Consider the following 21,570-nt stretch of genomic DNA (forward strand, 5'->3'; position numbering starts at 1 on the left):
ATTCCTCAGTAAGGCTCTCAGCTAACCACTACATTAACTTTGGACCATTATCATCTATAAGAAGTCATCACGAGCTTAATTTGATGCCGTATTTTGCGCATGCTAATTTGTTCAAATTCAGTTTTTTTCCCCGTTCAATAGCAGCCTGGAAGTCTCTACCTGGGTCCATTCGTTCTTGTCCATTTCAAAACTTTGTAACTGCCGTTGAAGACGCATAATAGCTGTGTATTCTTACCCTGTCGTTAACAGTTCCTTTCTTGTTTGATATTTCGTTTGTGATTTTAACTTTTTGTAGTGCTCATTTTGTACATTTTGCTGCATTTTGTTACCTTGCATTTTGTGTTTTTCCCAGTCCTGCCATAGCGCATATACTAATTGCGCTGCAGTATGTATCAATAAATAAATAAATTTTCTGCACATTATTTTCCCTGAGCTTCGTCTCTCGAAGTCCTCGATCATGCGTTGCAGTTCATCCGCTTACTTATGTAAATAAGGCAATATAACAAGCGAATCACTTGTCATTATGGTATCCTCGTGAGTACTTTGCAGTTAGTCTCTCGATTTGCTAAACAAAGCAATTTAATCAGCGAAGCGTCGACTAATATGATGTTCTCGACCAAGTGTGCAGTTCGTCCCGTATGTTACTGAACAAGACAATGTAATGAGCGAATCGCATATTACTAAAGTATTCTACATTAACTTCTATCTCCAACTCTTCCCAATTCAGGTCTCTGAACGCCTCCGGTAAACACGCCGTGAATAGCACCGGAGAGATCATATTTCCCTGCCTGAGTCCGTTCTTGATTGGTATTTTATAATATTTTCTGTGCAGGGCTATAGGCACTTTGTAGCTGCTATAGCTGCTTGTTGTGCAGCCGGCAAATTCGTTAGCATTATATTTGTAGCGTCGAACAAGGGGCCGTACTGAGCTCTGTGGCAAAGCGGAGCGGCGAAGACGCTGCAAACGGCAAGTACTTTCTGCGCATGGACGTATCTCGCTTGTTTCGCGCGCCCCTTTGTCATGTGCCATCGTTTACCAGTTTCTTCGATGCTCGCGTGACAGTGTTAAAGAACTGGCTGGGTCTACATCAAAAGGTTAACAAGAACCTGCAAATCTGCGTGAGTCACTGATGTAGCAATAAATCATGAAAAATAGTGGCAAAAAATTGAAAACGCTCCCAATTACCAGATTCACATTATAGGCATTCTGATACACGTGAACGGCTTTATGTGTGTTTTAAATTGTGGGATTTAGCGTCCTGAAGCGGCATGTGAGTTATGCAGGATGACGTAGCAGAGGGCTTTGGAAAAGTTTAGATTGCTCTGGTTCATCAACTTGTGCTGTCAGCGCTCAACGCACGGGTGTTTCTTAATTCGCCTCCATAGAAAGATGGCCGCTGCAGCAGGGAACGAACTCGCGACCTTAGGAGCAGTAACTGAATGCTGAAGCCAATGAGCCGTCGCGGCGGGTATCGTCATCCTGAAGTATTGTGATGAATTCTGATGGGTAAGCGGTTTCCACTAAAGTTTAACCGGTTTAGGACTTTTTGATGAAGCAAAGGGTTTAATTATGGGTGATCTGGAGACACGGTCGTAGAAATGAAATATCGTCCACCAAAGGTTGCCATCATTTAGCCCATATATCCCTAAACTTGAGGGAATTAAAAAAAAGGAAAGCATTGCCGACGTACAAACATGTTCACAGGTTCGTGTTGCACAGGTTCGTGCCTTGTACCGCGTTCGCTGAACTGTTGTTATGGTTTTTTTCCATCCGCATATTCCTATTTCGATATGCCCCCCTCACTCAATGCTCTTCGGGGCCTCTGAGGTTCAAATAAATAAATAAATACAATGTTTATTTCAGGTCAGAATTTAGAATCGACCTTTTATTGATGGAAATGTTTTATTTTCTCCACACTGACATTTCAGCTGTTCTGCAATTTCGAACGCTAGGCGGATGCCCTACCTGTTATGTCTGCTACAGCTAGAAACATGTGACACTGAGTGTAATGTAGCATTCCTCAACATCTTGTGGTTTTCACATTAGAATGCACATATCTTCGTTGCTTTTTTCGCGGAATAACAATGCAGTCGAAGCAGTCAAATGTTCTCACTACTTCTAGTGAATCCTGGTAGTTCTTTTGAAGGTACAAAATGCGACGATTGCGCAGCCAAGGTTTAGCGCCTCTAGAACCTCCGCTGTTGGCCGCAAGCTATGACACAGTATACGTTTAGATTGACCGCGCAAAAAAAGCTTTGTCCTACATGCAGGACGCCTGGCTTGGCTGGGTTAATTAAGCGCTGCCACCAACGTGACTTCGAAGCTGTTGGCGTTTCAGTTGCAGCTGTGACATTGGAGGAACATTCTCGTAGTTAGACTACACGCATGTCGTGCATGTCATGGAAGATCTGTAATAGGAGCAGAAAAAAGAGGCTATAATGAAAACAAGACAGATGGTTCACAAAAAAAAAATAAAGGAAGTGGCGGAACGACGTTAGCTCGTGAACCCACCATTGGTGAAAACTGAATCACGTGTATGGTTAAGGATTGTTAAATGCTGGCACGAAACGACTCCTCGTAGAATGCTTTTTAGCCCCCCCCCCCCCCCCCCCCCCCCGAAAAAAGAACTCGGCATGAAAAAATGGTAAAAAAGTGATTTCTGCGGCACTACAGACTGAAACAAAAGCGTTCGATTTTGCTGCCTGAGATTTGGAAAATACACACATTCTCTCTGATTCATGGTGACAAAACAGCGCAAAAGACGAGGAACCAGAGTAAGAAAGACACAGGACAAGCGCTGACCCGCAACTAAAGGCTTTATTTGCTAAAACCTTCTGATATGAAGGAAACAGGCATCGCGCACGAGTTCTGTACAAGCACAATGATAAGACTACACGGGAAGTGGTTGAGGCTTTCAACATTGAAAATGACAAGCAAAAATGCGTCAGCAAACCAGCGGTTTCCTTCCAGCATTTTCTTCATAACGCTTGACTGTCGTGCGCATTTTGAAAGGTGTTTTTAGTTTTTAGGTTTGTTTTTGTGTGTTTTCTGGTGTATCTTTCTCCTGTTTCTTTCATATAAGAAAGTTTTAGCAAATAAAGCCTTTAGTTGAGATTCAGAGCATGTCCTGTGTCTGTCTTACTCTGGCTCCTCGTCTTTTGCGCTGTGTTGTCACCATGAATCTCTACCAGCTAGCCCAGTTAAACGTCTTGCTAAACATTCTATCTTAAAATTCAAGTCAAATATTTTTATGCACAGATTTTTGAAAACGAAATATCATACATATATTTATTCTCGTTGCGAACACAAATTTAAGACGGGGCTTTTGTGCGAGGGAACCGGATTACGAGCGCACGCCTTTGTCTTTTATGGAAACATGTTCCTGTCTTCGCAGGTGTACAGCACACGTGACCGCTTTGAAGCGCACTATTTCTACGTCATGCATGTTAACTGCCATGCTTCGGCAAGCGGCATCATTGGTACTCAGGGATTTTGGTTGGTAGCAATTGCGCCTAGGTAGAAAAAAAAAACACCGAATACATTTTGGCAGTCGCTGTGCGTTGGTGTTTGTGTTACACAAAGCGGCTTTTTCTATTCAATACCAAGGAGAGAAATTAGCGTTATTTCCAGCATTGTGAAGAAATTATCAATGACCTTTACTAATATGATTGACAATGATATCTTCGTAACCAGAAACCCCTACCTGAGAAGCGGCACTCTGCAGCTTAAATGATATATTGATGGAAAACATGTGTACGATAAAACGAGGCAGCTGTTTATTTGAAACTAGCCGTTGACTTTGGAAGGTCGCATCGACTCGTTCTTTTTGCGGATGTGAAAAATAATACGAAGCAAGCAAACAGTGCCAGAAGGGAGTCAGATACTAATAAGGTGTACTACAGTAACTAATTCCTATCTCTTCACAATCCAATCTTCTGTACGCGTTTTGTAAATAGGTGGATCGGTGGAAAGTTCAAAATGATGAACTATATTCTGTGAACTTACATGACACTTTATCTGATTGTTATCTTTCTTCCTGATTGCTTTATCACCTTGTGTAGGAGAATTACCGATTGTGCAGTGCCTATAGATGTTTTGTAGTGTCTTTACATGGCCCTCTTTTATACGCTTGCTCCACAATGCCTGCATAAGTGCCGGTGGATGCTCCTACTGAATCAAATACTTTCTCGTAATGTTCGAAGGCTATTATATCATTCGATCTCCTATGTCAAATGTCTACGCCACGTGACAGTGGACGGAAAGCGTGGCGTGCTGATCACTTCGTCGCCCTCGAGGAAAAGGCAGAGTTAGTCCCGAAACGTCGGGACTATTCTTTATTTCTTAACCCTTGGATGACATGGTAGTTGTCTATATTGGGAATAGCTTGTAACATACCTGCTTTCCAGGTGGCGGATTTTGCTTCCAGTCAACCAAAACAAAACAATCAATTTTTACTGTTTCACCCAATAATGTGGCATTTTATGAACGTGAAGTTGACGCCGCGACAGTAGTTTTATCACAGCGACGGCGCTTTTTGTGGCGCGCTCAGATATCGTAACGACAGCACTGGCTCTTTCACGACCACAACGGCAGCGCAGAACTAAAGTACAATGGTAGCGTTACGACATGTGGGTAGAATTTTCGCCACGTGTTTGGACCCATTGTGGTTTTATGCAGGTGGTCCAGATACTTCACCTTATATGCTACTAACATTACAATGGAACCTTCATTAGTTTTCTCTTCTGGTAACATATGCTTGCCGGGCAGAAAAGAGGCAACCAAGTGCACGTACGTCGAAAATGCCCTGTCAATGTTCAGTAGTAATTGATGTACTTGGCCTATGAACAATATTATCGTTTTAAACAGCCTGCATGTTAATGTTACAGTTATTCTCAGGGCACACATGAAAGGAATGAGCTGAGTTTCAAGCGTACTGCACCGGATGAGAATGCTGTGATGGATTTTTAATGAGAGTGTAAGGTATGCGTCCGAACCTCGTGCTGGCCTGTCATTTCGTGGCTTGCACAACATGATGTCTAGCGTGGGCCGCTGTACTCGTCAGAAGCCGACTAGAAACTTCTGATTGAAAAAATCCCTCTGGAGGTAGATATCAGTGAGGTCGTCAGGAAAGTCATCAGGGGACATTCTAATTTTCTCGTCATGCCGAATGCCACAATAAAAAAAATTCAAATCAATGCCTGTAGGAGCAGTTATATAAGTGAGACAGTATGCAACCGTTTTAACAGCGCAGTTTGACCATCCACGATTACACGCTGTTAGCTAAACTGCTGCCTCTGCCTTCAGAATGATTTCACTTAGGATCATGGCCTTTTCAGCAGCGCTGCTGGTTGTGGCGATCTCCGGGGCGTGGGCGATTGATGGTAAGACTATTTTCCACCATTTTCACTCTGCGTTGCCTTTAGAGATATGTTTAGTTTAATGCGAAGCAACTGCCTTCATTCGGGCGAATCATTCACTTTCTACTGTCGCCGTTTGCTGTCCGTACATGAAGTACTTCGCATGAGCTTAAATTTGCTGCGGAAAAATCCCTGTAGAGAAAAATGATAAAACCATGACAAAATTATGACAAAATGCTTTTTAGTTTGGTCGTGACAGCAGAGTTTTCGGCTGCTTTTTGCTATTTGTCTATAGTACTGTAGTTTTTCAGTAGCACTCTTCTGCAGTAGTACCTTTCTGTAGTAACTACAAAACGTTTTGTTGTTAGCAGAAAATTTCTGTCGTAATGCTAGTTCTTATTCGGAAACAATGAAAAAGCTCGCTATGATGGCACATCCTTTTATATCGTGTATTTCATCTGGAAATGTTTTCCACTCCACTCTGTATTGCTCTCAGCAAGAGGTGTTTTCTATGGTGGTTTCCTTGGTGTTCAACAACGCCGCATTTCAGGGATGCACGCCTTCAGCTCAAGTGTTCTCCACATTTCAGCTGCGCCCTTCCCACCTGATGACATATGTGTAAACTGTTGCGGATAGGAGTAAGTGGTACCACCATGCCACTAATGACTTGTCAGGATAGGTCACGCAAGGCATATGCCGTGTAGCTCTTACCATGTTTTGATTTTAGCACCCTGTTGCGATTTGATTGGCATCATCTTGCAGGCGTTGTAAAAGAAATATGCATTTATTTGTTTATTGCAATCCTTCTATTAAACTGACAATTGTTGGTAATGTGGCTGTTCATACACCTAAAGAAAAAGATATGAACTAGTCGAACAAAAACCAAAAGTAGAGCAATTCAATACACGATCAAATTAATGGGATCATACGGAAGAGCAAGCGACAAGATTTGCTAGCCTAATTTCTCTGCTCACTCTTAAAAAACTGAGCCTTGATTTTTCCCTTTTCTCTCTATGTTTTTTGCAGAATCATGTACTGAAGTCACCTTCCCGAATATTTTACACTTTGGTGAGGTGAGTTCACTGTCACGTGCTCGAAGCGAAGAATATAGTTCATTTAGAAATATTCTTCCTTTTTCTCCTTCAAATCGATTATATAGACTTCAGGTCTCACATCATTCTTTCATTGTTCATATGATTTGGCGGCTAAATAAAGAAAGTGAATGCTCATTTTGATCACTGGAACAGAAAACAGTGTGAACCGCCACGACCCGTTCGCAGCACCCAGCGCGATAATAGATCGACAATGAAGTTTCTCCTGCGTTCTTTCGGTCGAAGCTTCACTTTTGCATACAATGCACAATATAAACACAAACGCATGCGCATACGTTTCAGTTTTCTGTGGGCCACAAATCTGGCACTGATTGCTCTAAATTGCAATGAACACAAAAATGCCCTTAATGTTGTTTTGGACTGAATCTGCTGACTTCTTTCTCATTCATAAGCCTAATTAAAAAATGAAAATAGTTAATATTTTCATTAAAATAGTTAAGCAAGCAACCAACCCATTCCCTGAGCAGTTTCCGCCATTACTGCGCCGCAGACGTTGCCAGTTTTTGCATTACAGTAACAACAAGCGGAGGAGGTTGCGCGTGGGCTTGCTGAAGAGCTTTTATGTCTTGTTCGAAATTTTAGCGCGCATTAAAGTTACAATCTCTTTGTCACAGAACACAAAATCTTTTTGGGGCTAAAATTTTGCGGCTGTCGTCACGACTAATTTTCCCTGCCAGTGGAAATGAAAAACTGTATTCAAGAAACTTTTTTTCTAGATCAAGCTGTTAGTGACTGCCCACGCATGAAGTCCTCTCCGAACGAGAAATGTTTTTGCTTTCGTTAGTAGTGAAATTTTTACTCAAGAAAAGAAAAACTCCTCTTTCGCTCAGCTCGCCTTTTTTGTATGCGTAAGTAAGAAAGCTGAAAAAAATGTTTATGGCAACTTTCACAAATTGGAATTGCATGCTTTTTCAGTGCCTGAAACAACCTCAAGACCTATGCCATGGCCAAGTAAGTTATGGAGATTTTGCGTTCATCAAGCGTCCTGTGGATTAGTGGAGATCAGAGTGTGAAACAAGGTAGAATAGTTTGATTCAGGTGAAAGAGGGGTCGGGTTAGTATAGTTCCATACGATAATCTAGTCGAAGATACTCCAACATTGTAGTATCCAGGTCTTCAAACTTGGCTGTGCTGACGACGCCACGACCCTCTCGACAAGTAAAGGGATTTCGTATGAAGAAATCCGGTGATAACCTAAATGTTATCGCATCAAAAACTAAATACAGCACATACCGCTGCATGCCGTTCTTGGTACCAAGTACGTTGGTACGAAGATGTGCGGACCTTTCAGGCTACAGAACACTGCTGTCCCCCTGATGGTGGAGGTCACGGAGTTTCCGACGCTGCCGACGTGATCACTAACGCCACGACTTTGAACGAGAGAGACGGAAAAGTTATTCAAAGTGGAACCCTGACTCTTCAGCAGTCAGTGCTGCACTTTACGGCCGCACAAACACTAAAAAAGGTTCAAACACCTGATTGTAGGAATTTACAAACAACGAAAATTCGATTCAGTTTTCATCACTTTCGTTTTCAAAAAACGCATGCGTATTTAGCAGGGATCCATGCAGGACTTCATTTCAGCCTACCATAACTGCAAGTTGTCGAGCAGAGAGAGTTCTTCAAGGGCACTGGCAAAACATAATTTCATCTGATAAAGCAACTTTTTTCTTTATCCTCCGCAGGGCAGCGTGCTTGAAGTTGCGGAGAGCATGCTTATAGTGAGTTTTTGTTTTTTATTTTGTTGAAATTATGATTTTCTCCTCGCAAATGTGCAGTGTCATTGCGGATTGCGCCTCCACCTGAACAAATGCTCATATGCTATCTCATTTTTCTTCTTAGCTGCTGATATTAAAGAATGAGATGCACTTGAGATGTGAGCATTAGAGAAGCTAAAATCACTCCACGATTAGAGAGGCAGGAAGTCGTAGTTAAAATTTTCGTCAGTATGTGCAGCAAGAAATGCCTTTGAGGAGATATAGGTTCACATAGAGAAGGCACTGGATCAGGCATATGCTTTGCAGCTGGGAACAGATGAACGCATGCAGTAAAGGGTCCCCATGGGTATTTTTAAAGGAAATTGCGAAATGTTCTCACAACATTTTCATTTCTCATGATGAAGCCACAGATGACATGTTTAGTATTTGAATCAGCTGACTTAATGGCTGCAAAAATTTCCAAAGATTGCTTTTTATTCCTATGTTGTTTTTCTTTACTTCGGTATAAGGTGATCTGGCCTTTTGCATTTTAGAACCTTGATTACAGACAGGAAGCTTAGCGTTACGGTATGTTCACTAATTTTTGGAGGCCATGTACCGTCTTTGTCAGAAGTAACCAGGCTGCATGGTTTGCTTCTAGCTTGTATAGTGGAGCCCTCGTGGCTTTCCTTAAGATCAAAAGGTGCTGGAAGATAAGAAGACCCCCAGTCCTTACCTTTAACGACCATTTCAGCTTCAGCGAAGCTGTAAGAGCTCCACTGCATGAGCTAGAAGTAAACCATGCAGCCTGGTTACTTTTGACAAAGGCTGCACCTCAGCCTTTCAGGTGCGTAGTTTGTAAATCTAGGGAACACAATGAAATATTAGAAGCTGAGGACAACTCACCGCAGCGGTTTCCACAGGAGTGAACTATAAACTGAGGGCAATTTTTTACTCCCGCATATGTAGCCCCTCTCAAAGAATGCAGAGGGTACTAATCTTGCGAACTGAGCTATAAGCGAACTAAGCACCATGCGAACTAAGCATGAGCGTGTAGTAAAATGCACAAATATTTTCAAATTGTATTCCTTCGCTAATAAAACTATGCTTTAAATTACTGGAGATGAACATGACAGGCAAGCGAATGCATCGCAAATTAAATTTTAGCTAGCACTTAATCTTATGTTGTAGCCACCCACACTAAGCAAGTCTTAACGTATTGAAGAGCGATTATAGTCATTCGCACGGGAAAAGCTGCAGACACGGGATTGTAACAGCAATGCGGGATTGTAACAGCAATGATCTCGTAATTTTTTTGTCGCGAGATCTGTGCTCTCTGGAGCCTGCTAGCAGCTTGGTCAAAGCCACGGACGTAGCAAACAATACGAGAACTCATTCAAGAGCACAGGTTGGCGAACGAAAAAGTTTTTAAGCAAAGAGTACATTCATCATTGCAGTTTGCAGGCTGATTTCTGAGAATATGTCTTTAATTTGTCGCTTACCATCTCTCGGATGTTTTTTCATGGCGAGATAACACCGTTAGGTGAGCTATGACTCGTGAATCTTGTTTTTAAACAGTTTTCAAGCGCATTAAAAATGCTGCCTACGTTGGAAAGCGGCCATTTTCAAAGACGCATTTAGTTGCCTTCCGTAATGAATTTAGTGCAGAGCAACCGTTTCCTGCGTCAACAATGTTCCCGCTTACAGGAACGAAACCTTACCCAGTATGTAGGAGGACTATCTGTTTTTAACGTCAATTCTTTTGCGACAAAGCGAAAAGTAACAGTTGATACCTCTCTCGGTTTTTCTAGTGCGGCATCAACGGGACCGCGCAAATGGACATCGCAAATCAGCTCTACCTTCTTGAAGGACTTTTCACGACAGTTGCCAGGCGCTTCGGAATGGGTGAGTAATCTTATGTCAACCACATACTCTGCAGTATCCATTCGAACTCTGCCGCAGTTTGAGGTGTTAATAGCGCCAGGCCTATGTTGACTTTATTTTAAGCGGCTGACAATATTTTCCAAGCAGAAGCTCTTCGCAGCCCACAGAAATAGGAATCTGTTCATTACCCCAATTAAGGATAAAAAAATGAGTAGCTCACAAGGCCCGCCCTCCACTCTCGTCGTGAAATTACAAAGTTCTAGGCTAAAGTAATAAGCAAATCATTTATCTCGATGCAATGCACTCCGATGCTGATTTGGTGCGCTATTTGGTGGTTTCATGCCGACGTTGCCATTAAAGCAGCATAGGTACGCTCCGTTGGCGATTGATACGATACAATGACATCTTGCACTATGTTACACATGTTTCAGAGACCAATACGAACAATAACACCAAACATCAACCCCATCCTGTCTTTCCTCCTTAACGGTATTGCCGTAAATCACATAACATTCCAAATGTGCCGCTTTTTTTTTCCGCGTTCTCTCCAGGTACTATGGTGGACAACATTTTCAAGCTCTGCAAGACCTTTGGTAGTATTGAAGGTGCCATGTTAAACTTTGGTAGCAGTATGCTCGGCGGTGTCTTCTCACCTTTCGCCAACGCCGCCACGTCTCTGATGCCGTCCATAGACTGCAGCAGCCTGAATTTGGATGGAGAAATTATGTGCGGCGAACCTGTGACCTTCCAATTTCCCAGCGCATTTGACTTCGGAAAGGTAGGTGCCTCAGTCTCACGGTCCATTCACATCGATTTAAAGTTTCGCGCCTAAACCTAAAAAATTCATGAAAGTTTAAAAGCGGGACTGTTGCTTGGAGTAGCAGCGGAAAAAATGTCGATTTGTACCGATTTATTGTGTTGTGTTGGGTTTAATGGCACATAGGAATCTAAGGCCATCATGCGCCAAACACAAGGTAATATAGAATGTTTTCAGGTGTACCGGATTATATGCTTTACAATGCATGTAGGTGATTTCTTATTTATAACGTTCTTTCTCCCACGCAGTGCCTCGACTCCACCGCGTCCACTTGTGTCGGTACTCAGGCTAATCAGGTATGGCATATTCCTAGCAATCACAGCTTTAAGGTACTATCGGGGGCAAAAGGGGTATACGCCACGCGGCGGGAGCCGGAGCAACGGAAAACTGCGTCGCAACGCCATCTACAGGCGGCATCTAGGATCGAGACAGCCAATGCGTGACCTTTATTATCAGGAGGCATGTCGCTTGGCTTCTTTCAATGTTTGGTACTTTAGCTAGCCAAAATTCCGCAGTTTTCCGTTGCTCCGGCTCCCGCCGCGTGCAGTACGCCTCTTCTGTCCGCGATAGTACATGGTACAGGGGCCGCAAAAAGAAATATGAGCAGCATGGCGCCTACGGACTTCGCTGTTGGAATTTCTTTTATCGCTTCAGTACTTAAATGCTTTAAGGCATAGCACTAAAAGACAACCACGAAAATTGGTCCCAGGACATGTGCATACAGGCATACTGTCGTCTTTTTTTCATTGTGGCGCGTTTTAGCTCTTTGGATTTTATTTTCTAGTATATCATGGCCTGGTTTTGAGAACAATAAATTGTTGTCCATTGCTCCTTCGTTGTTTTGATAAAGGTGTTTCATTTTCTGGCGCAATGTTTGTCCGCAGGCCCAAGTGACCGAGCAGTTTTTCCGGACGTTGACTGTAAGTAAACTTATGCCTGCTATAACATTACATCTGCAGGCGTCTTGCGGTGTTTAACTCACCTGTTCGCTAATGGGAGTGAGCAGTTACTTTTCCCAGAAGAGGCCGTCCCTCAGATTGTATAGCGACGGAGGTCGGATTACCGTAACTAGTGTATCAGCATTACTGAAAGACTTAAATTAATGCAGTAGGATTGCGAACTGCCTTCAGTTTTCTTCAGCACACAAGTAAAATATTGTGAGATGCATGCTAAAACTTTTGGTGCAAGAGCGTAATTAATGCGCCTGCACCATTTGTTCATAGGAGGCCATGTATTGTATTGAAGACATTTTCTTTTACTTCTGCAATTTTACTCCCCTTCCTTCATCTTCCAAGGTGCCGTAAATAACATGGATCATCCATACCTTACTTACGGCGCAACGAATAGCGTTCACGCTCTGTCGCTATACACTGTAACGCTTAAAAAAAACATACGTGGCATTTATTGTTAACAGAGCTTCAAATTGAGTTGCTTACCAAGGGCTGTATTTTGCAGCGATTCATTTCACATGGCGTTTGATTTCGCCCTGACATCAGTGTGCCACGAAAGCAACAGCAGGTAGGGGTGCGAACGGCTAGTCACAGTGAGAGCCGGTCCGGTGAAGGCGCCGCGCAAACGAGCTCCGTGCAGCCGCATCTATTTCGCCGGGGTCACAAGCATCACATTGAGCTAATTATTTTACAAGTGACACCCAGATCCCCTCCCGAGACCGGATCAGGGGCGGTAAAGCTGGTCAGGCGTGTAAAACGCGTTGTTGTGCTCCGTCATTCGTGCTCCGTCATTCGCCAGTGCTACATGGCTTCGAGACTTGTTTATGCAACCATGCGGCTTCATGGGCATTTTCCTGTCACGACCAGCGTGAGGTCTGTACTAATACACTAAAGCAATGGGAGCAGCGACCAGTGACATACGACCAAATGGAATGCCAAGGAAATGGATGGTTATAGAACTCGGCCACAGGTGACCCCTGGTAGTGTGGACGAAAAAAGTTTTGAAGCCAAGTGCTAACGCAAAATTAGAGCCCCAGAGAATATTGCGGACAAGGCTTATAAATCGCTTATCCTGATTTCAAGTATGCCGAGTACAAATTGGAAACTAAAACAGGCAAAGTTTAAATCTAGAACTATATCCAGTGAGACTAGTCTAGCAATGCTCTTCGACGAGCTAGCAGGTATTAAATGGGATGTCGTAGGAATTTGTGAGGTTAAGAAGACCGATAAAGCATGCACGGGCTAATGGGTGGGCACGTACTACGCTATCGTAGTTTAGCGGGACAGACAAGAGTTATATGCGACATTCTTGAACGCTACGGATATAGCTGGGAACTCAGAGTCATTGTATAGCATTAACGCTGCGATGGCAGTTGGAAGCTTACTAAGCTCACAAACTGAATGTGGTACAGGCCTACGTGCCTAAATCCAGGCCTGATGACCGTAACGACGAATGCTTGTTTCAAGACGGGGAATCGGCAATGAGTAAAGTAAGAACATAGCCCATTGTACTGATGGGCGACATTAATGTAAAGGTCGGAAAGTAGCAGGCAGGAGACCAGGCCGTCGGTCGCTATCGATAGCTTCTTGGAATAGCAAGGGGGAGCTATTAGGACAGCTTTCGGAACGAAATAACTTCCGGATCATTAATACCTTCTTCGATTAATGGTGGAACGGGAAGAATGGGAAGGGGGAGGCGGGGGAACGTAGAAAAGCCGCAAACGTATGTCCGAAAATGAAGTAGACTTCATATTGTGCGCTTACCCTAGCATCGTGCGTGATGTGGAGGTGGTCGACAGGGTGCGATGCAGAGAGCACAATATGGCAAGGCCTCGAATTAGATTGTATTTGAAGAAAGGACGACAGAAAGAAGTAAGAAAGACCAGCAACGAGCAAGGGGTAAGAGGGTAACTAGAAAAAATCTAGATCTCTCTGGAGAACAGATATTTCGCTTTACCGAAGATGACCCCAGTATCGAGCAATGAAGCATCATCTTGCAGATATCATTCCGTAACGTGCAATAGAAGATGGCTTTAGTATACTTAGATAGGATACTGGTAACGTCTCTCAGCAGACAACATATCTGATTAAGGAAGGCCAAAGCGTGACAGCCCCTGAAAACTAGCCAAGCTATAAAAATAATCAAGGAAGTATGACACGAAGAGAATCGCGCATGCGCTACAGAATGAAGGTAGCCGAGAAGCAGTGAAGAGGAAATTAGCGATTAGCAGAAATATTATGCGTTCGCCAGTAGACAAGAATATATACGTCACTACCAATATGGATAAGATAGTAAAAGTAGGCAAGAAGTTCTGCGCAGACCTATGCAGTTGCAGGAACTTTTTGGATGATGTTGAGACAGCCAGTAGTTCAGAGCTATTGGACAAACCGTCGGTATCGAAAGAGGAAGTAAATAAAGCCTTAGAAGCGATGTAAAGGCGGAAAACAGCTCGTGAGCATCAGGGAACAGCAGATCTGTTGAGGCAAGGCCGGGAGATTGTGCTAGAACATGCGGCCATGCCTCATGACTTTGACCTCAGCGGAATCTTGGAAGAATGGTAGCATTATGTCAATGGATGAGGAAGAGCACGTCATGGACATGAAAAAATTCCTACTGGCCAGCTTTCTCTCCACTGCGTACAAGGTATTCACCAAAGTACCCGGGAATAAAATCAGGAGAACCTTAGAGTTTGGTCAACCAAAGCACAAGGGAGGGTTTCGTAAAGGATACTCGAAAATAGGGGATGTTCGCTCTATTAATCAGAGAAATGCGCAGAATATAACCAACCCCTATATATATAGTCTTCATAGGTTTCTTGAACTCATTTGACTCACTCTAAACGTCAGCAGTCATGCAGGCATTACGAAGTCGGGGTACAGAAAGCCCACATGTTCAAATACTGTAAGGTATCTACAGCAGCTGCACAGCCAACGGGTTCCTCCATAAAGAAGTAATCAAATGATGATAAGAAAATGTGTCAGGCATCCAGACACAATCTCTCCAATGCTACTCACGGCGTGTTCACTGGTGTTATCTAGAGACACGGATCCGGAAAAGTTAGGTATAAGAGGTAGTTGAGAACACCTTAGTAATGTGGGATGCGTTGATGATGTTGCCGTACTAGGTGGGGCCAATAGCAAAGCATCGTCAGTGACTTAGACAGGCTAAGGAGAAGGTAGATGTAAAGATAATACGCAGAAAACTAAATTAATGTCCAAAAGTTCGAATGGGAAGAAAAGTTTACAATAGGCACCCAGGCACAGAAAATTGCTAGGGAATACATTGCTCACAAGAGTTAACCAGCGCAGATCCGGACACTAGAAGAATAAAAATGGCATGGAGCGCATTTGGCGGGGGCCTTCAGATAATGAATTGAAGTTTATTGGTATCCCTCAACATAAAAGTATATAAGAGCTGCATCTTACCGGCCCTCGCCTATGTAGCAGAAGCGTTGAGGCTAACGAGAAGGCCTTAACCTAAATTGAGAACTCAGCAAGCTCTGCAAAGGAAAATGAGAGGTGTAAAGTCAGGAAAAAGGAAGAGAGCACAGTGGGTTAGGGAACAACCACATCTGAGCCGGAATAAAAAGAGAAGAAATGGCCTTGCGCAGGGCATGTAATCCGAAGACAGTATAGCCGATTTTCGTTAAGGGTAACGGGCTGCATTGCACGAGGTAGGCGAGCGTAGCATGGGGTGGTAGAACATTAGGAGGGCGTATGAGATTAGAACGTTTGCAGGGATTAGGTGGCCGAATCTCGCGCTGGACAGGCTTAATTTTAGAGATATTCAATAGTCTTTGTCCTGCAGTGAGGCTGCTCATGATTAGGAGGAAGACGTCAGTTTGAAGTTGGCCTGACTCGATGGCCCTTTTTATACAAATGGTGATCGCGGAGTCAGTTTCGGTGTTTACACCGTGGGTGTCCATCGATGGACGGAAAAAAATTCAAATGTACTTGTCTGACAATAAACGCGTCTTTTTCTGCCGGTCAACCTTCAACATAGGCTGAAAGAGCGACGGAATTGATATTTAGCCAGAACAAATTTTTATCGCGTTGTTCTCAATGTAGTTTTGCAAAGCCGTTTACTAATAAAGAAAAGTGAGCAAGGCGATTATGATCGAAATTGTCTAAAAGCTTTCCACTGAGCTCGTTTCAGAGAGAAATTTCGTGTCAACTCTGTGAGTACGGAGCTGCGTTTACCTCACGAATTGTGAAATAGCAATGTGTTCGGGTACTGTTCTGTAGTCGAAAAACGGAGAGAAGGTCTAACTTTTTTTCCTGCCTAGAAATCGAAACAAAATAGTGAACGGTCATAAAATGAAGCGAAAAATAAAGCGTTTCACTACGACGAGACGATGAAACGATGCATGAATCTAAGTTAAGTGTTCAAAACTACATAGCGGTATAAATATCTCAGAACACCACGAATGAACAAAAAATGATTTGGCCTTAAAGAAGCTCCGGCGGTGCAACAAAAGTAAGTCGACGCAGATCATCAGTTTATGATAATGGTTGTCCCTTTTGAGAGCCTATAGGTTTTGAGTTGTATTAATGACTAGGCAGCTTTAATCTATAGACGACCAAGCGAAGAGAGACTATGCGTGTTATACGATCAATAACCAATTGAACTTTATGCTAGTGAAGGTAAGCACTCCACGGAGCAATGAACAATCATGTGAGGGTTCGAGGGGAGGAACTTTATCCAGATAGGCTGGACGCATCAGACGCAATAGAACTTTTATCTGCAGTGGTCCTTGCTGGGTTGATCATGACGATTTATTGAAAACAATGCCTTGAAGCAAGCATTCCTTTACTTTATCCTGAACCATTTACAGCGCTTCATACACGCATTAGAGACATTTAGAATAGGGCGACCGTATCGATTAGGGTCATAAGAGGATAGGGGGGCACCAGTGACAGGCACAGTACAGAGGTAGGGGCGTTATTGTCCTGCGCCTGCGTACTGGTCTCCCTCTGCTCCCCTATACCCCTTAACAATGGGGTCACCCTATTTTGAAAGTCCCTGTTGTGTATATCGCGAACTTGCAACTTTTTTCCCGAGCATGTCCTCTGCCATTTTTTTTTGCAGACAGATTTTACGACCAGCATGAATTCCAAATTTGTTTACTGAATTAGTGTAGTCGGATATAAGTTAAGAAAAAACCTGCTTTTACCCGCCAAAAGACCCTCTTCAAACCAATGGCGTCGGCTGATTCTCATGACCCTACTAGCCTAACAATGCCGGAAGTGGCAGATGAAAGGGGACAGTCCCCCACCCTGCATTCTCGATGATATTCTTCTCTTTGCATTGTCACGCCGCTATTTCCAGTGACGCGCTGCTCACGCACCACTATACAGTGCATGACACTGCAGGGTCCTATGCATTTCTGTTACATGATCTCCAAGGCACTGATAGCAGAAATCCAAATAGAGCCTACATATTTAGATAGTCTGAAAAAAAAATTGGTACGTGTGCGTAAATATTTGCACACAAAAATTTTCAAATATTCGTTTCTGTTTGTATATCTATTTCTCATAACTATTTGTCATATCACGTGCTGTCAGTTACGAGCAAGAGTTCCTAATGTTCAAATAGTTCGAAAGTTGCCTGTTTTTGTTTTATTTCCCGTGCAATAGTTCGGTTCTGACAAAAATCTGTACCTGCAAACCTACATCTGCTGCCTTGGCCTGTGCCGGCAGTATGAATAAATAAATAGTAACATAAATAAATACAAACAAGAATAATTGACTCCACATGTTTTAAGGTGGAAAATTAACGAATCGCTTTTTTTATTATAGGCTGAAAAATATTTTTCTCAACCGATGAAAATGACGACCGATAGGCTTAAAATTAAAAAAAAAAAGAAGTTTCTGCTCGGGTTGTAATCTTCACGCTGTGGGCATGAGGATTTTTCACGAAATCGAAAACCTATCGACACCCGTGATACTCGGTAGGCCAACGAGGTTAATAATTTGGCGGCCAACGAGGCTTATCAACTCTACCAGACCGCCTAAGCCTGCCGCCACTTCGTGTCTGTTTCGTTAGCCTAGAACCATTCACGCTCTTCGTTGACTGAATACTTGGAGGAATGCGGTTGTGCGTATTTCTTCACTGGTGACGTGTCTGCCTTGCTCATTGAGAAAATCGTCTAACCGTAATTTCCTACTTTCGGCAGTGCGTCTTCACAAGCGTGATCAACAACTCCCCGGCTGATTCAGCTACCGGCCTGATGTGCAGCGCCGCGAAGGTGTTTGTACAGTTCTTTAACGCCGGACCTTTCAAAGCACTTGGGCCTATCGTGTATGGGCTGCAACAAGCTCTTGGATTGGAATGTGAGTAGAGAACTGTGACCCCTTTCAGGCTCATTCGACGTACGAATGGATTTTCTTTTGCAAGCTTGAAGTTCGGCAGCAATTTTCGTTAGTTTTCTCTATAGTATCGTCGCACGAATCCTATCGAACACTGCACCGATTTTTCAACACTGGTAATAAACAGCCCTTTCTTAGCGGGCTTAAAAAACGACGGTTTATATGCGTAATTAAGCTAAATGAGAATTAGGTGCAATAACACTTCGGTTCATGTGTTCGGATTCACTGTTCACGTTTGGAAGTTGTTGGGATAGCGAGAGTATGTTAATGCCCATATACGCGAAATTGGTCATCCTTCACTTTAGATTTATAGTTCTTTGGGGGACATCATACCACTCCTGGTGCAGTGGTGCAGCAGTTAAGCGATGCGTCACTGCCCCGAGATGGCAGGTGATGTCTACAGTAAGCCTTGTGCGACCCAGGCTGCTCTTCTTGAGCAACCTCAAGGCTTCAAACATCGGGTTTTTTCGAGAACGCGGGTAGTAGGACTAGTTCACTAAAATCTATAATATGAAGAAAAAAAATAGGGCGGCTACCAAAAGTGTTTGTAAAGGGCGACAGCACTCGTTAAACTACGGTGAGAACACTGGGATGCGCGGTGCACCATAGGACGCAATTCATCTCAGATTTGTGCTTCTGCACCAGCGAGGAAAAGTGTGATGCCGCTATGCACTTTTGAAGGCTAAGGCATTCAAGCAATGCGTAACAATACGTTGAAACTTTCCACATCTTGATGCGGAAGCGCAGCAGAATAGAAGTGAGCTTTTAAAAGCGGGTCTGGAGATTAACAGCACAAAGCAGAGGCTTCCGTGACACATCTGTTCACCACTCTGCAATTCCAATTGATAAAGCTATCAACTTAGAGGGAGCCTTCGAAGTGTCAATGCCGGCTGACGCATCCTGGTTCTAATGACATTCACCGGAACTGTTAAGTGGTGCACTTAACGATTTGACGTCCTGAACTTCCAAATCCGTTTCTGTGACTACCGCAGGATGTCTTTTGCACTGTCCACGGCTCGCGCTTCCGGGTGCAACGGCATTGTTTGGTTAAATTTCGTGCTTGCTTCACGATAGCTGTTTAGGTAGGTTGTTATGATGATGTGTTTCAGCTAGGAACATGCAAGTGGATCATATGTGCAACACGGAGTGACGCTTACGCACAGAACAGCTATAAAAGTGTGCACCATTGGATATTGGGGCTGAAACTGTCATTTTGATCTACGAGTTTATTTGAGGCAACCTTTCATAATGTTTCTTAATCTCCTTTGCCACCAGAGGTTCACAATTCCTCACAAGTACATTTGTCAGTAAATTAATGGAATAAAACTACACCCGGCGGATAAGTTCTACCAAAAATTTCATTTTAACTTTTGAGTTCGAATATTGCGGCTGCAGTTGCGAAAACGTAACTTACAACAGAGTAAGAGATGTTACTAATACATTATTACATGGGTGAAATATGAAAAGAAAGTTAATTAGGGGGCTCTTAGCACCCTAATTACTGCGTATGCTTAGCGCTATGATTGTGCATTGATTACCAAGGGTTAGGCTTTCTCCTAAAATAGAAGCACACAGTAAAGCGCTAATCGGCTACCTGTATTCCCACGTATAACGCCTTACTAGCGTAATTCCAATGTCGAGGTATGAAACGAAGCCATAAGTTCAATCCGGTTATTTTGTTCCTTTCCAGGTTGAGTGGACGTCCTCTGCGATCTTCCCCTGCCTCGATGCTGAGAAGAATACAACAACTCTTCAATTTCTCATTGCGCTCTCCTGCAGTATTTCTTAATAAAAAAAAAAATTCTTCACAGGTAGTCAATGCGACTCATGCGGCAGAGTAGCCGTTAGCCTTTACGCGCGGCAAATGTGAGTGTCGACGAAGCAAAGCCTCTGACACCAAACCAATTACAGTTTCGGCCTGAGAAATCATTTACTTCATATTCGCTCAATGTTATGATCACGTTGATATCAGCTATGACAGTTATACCATCTCAAAGCGGCAGTATAAATCGATTCTCAGCTTTGGTTGCGGTTCCGAACTCACAGGCTACCCTAGCTTTGTTATCGCAGAACTGACAGCTTATGTACTTTATATTTGGAAATTTTGTTCCGAAATGAGCCTACTCCACCTAAACAGACTTCGAGAAACCTGGAAGCTTCTTATTTGCACAAACTCTAGTGCTATTCAATTTGTTATACGTTGTGTTATTCTACGCGGCTTGAAATAGCAAATGTGTATGTGCTACCTCGATGATGTTAAGACAACGAGCGTCTCTATCTTGTAGTAGAATGATTGAAACGTTCCGTTATGGTACTTAGTTCGAAGTAGTGTCGCTTCGGTGAACAGCAGACTCGGGTGCTCGGCGATCTCGTCGGCAGTGAAGGTGTCCGACCTGGCGGCCGAACATGGTGGCTGTTTCAGCGTTTCCAATGTCGAAAAGTATAAAAAAAACTTCGATGTTTTCTCGGACAGTACTCGTAATTTTGGCGCGTCATTCCCCGTTTTGCCGGCATCGATAACCTACAGACGTGCCTTGTGCATAAAGACGCTTCTTTTAGCCAGCTTAGCTTCGGCCTAACATCTCATCAATTTCTTCGCCATTTAAATCCTGCTCCAACCGAAGTGCGCGTTTACTCCAGTGGTGTTGGCATTGATGCTGGGCTATTTCAGCTCGAGTTCATTCTCTAGCCTACATTGCTCTCTTCTAAAGTTACGTTACACTTTCAGCGTTTTGCATACCTCGCTGTTTTGTCCTTATTTTAAGTTCCTCACTTTTTTTATCTTTAGCTTTCTGCCCCACAGGTGTCTACAATATAGGTATCTTGTTTTACCACTGAGATATACTGCTAAAGTGCCTTTCAGTGCCTAAGAGTACCTTCCAAATGTAGTTCACCTTATTATTCACCTAGTTATTCAAATCTCGTCTTCCCGATTTGTGGTCGCTACGTTCCTTATGTAAATGAATCCTCTTACTTCTTCAAACGCTTCGTTGGCTATCATAAATTCATGCTACCGTCTCAGGGTGCAGAAAATCACTTTAATTTTCTGCACATTATTTTCCTTCAGCTTCGTCTCTCGAAGTCCTCGATCATGCGTTGCAGTTCATCCGCTTACTTATGTAAATAAGGCAATATAACAAGCGAATCACTTGTCAATATGGCATCCTCGTGAGTACTTTGTTGTTAGTCTCTCGATTTGCTAAACAAAGCAATTCAATCATCGAAGCGTCGATTAATATGATGTTCTCAACCAAGTGTGCAGTTCGTCCCGTATGTTACTGAACAAGACAATGTGATGAGCGAATCGCATATTACTAAAGTATTCTACATTAACTTCTATCTCGAACTCTTCCCGATTCAGGTCTCTGAACGCCTCAGGTAAA

General features: G+C 43.2%; 1 protein-coding gene across 1 annotated transcript; it reads left to right on the forward strand.

Annotated features, from left to right (window-relative positions):
• The first annotated feature begins 5,306 nt into the window (after positions 1-5,306).
• LOC149347214 (uncharacterized) lies at positions 5,307-18,159 on the forward strand. Its single transcript, XM_089541523.1, has 8 exons — positions 5,307-5,382; positions 6,385-6,431; positions 7,386-7,421; positions 9,979-10,072; positions 10,603-10,829; positions 11,117-11,164; positions 11,753-11,788; positions 17,995-18,159. The coding sequence occupies exons 1-8, from the start codon at positions 5,307-5,309 to the stop codon at positions 18,157-18,159; spliced, it is 729 nt and encodes a 242-aa protein (XP_089397649.1).
• The last annotated feature ends 3,411 nt before the right edge of the window (positions 18,160-21,570 follow it).

The sequence above is a fragment of the Amblyomma mixtum genome, chromosome 4 (assembly GCF_055824585.1).
Source record: "Amblyomma mixtum isolate Tamu chromosome 4, ASM5582458v1, whole genome shotgun sequence".
In the NCBI taxonomy this organism is placed as follows: domain Eukaryota; kingdom Metazoa; phylum Arthropoda; class Arachnida; order Ixodida; family Ixodidae; genus Amblyomma; species Amblyomma mixtum.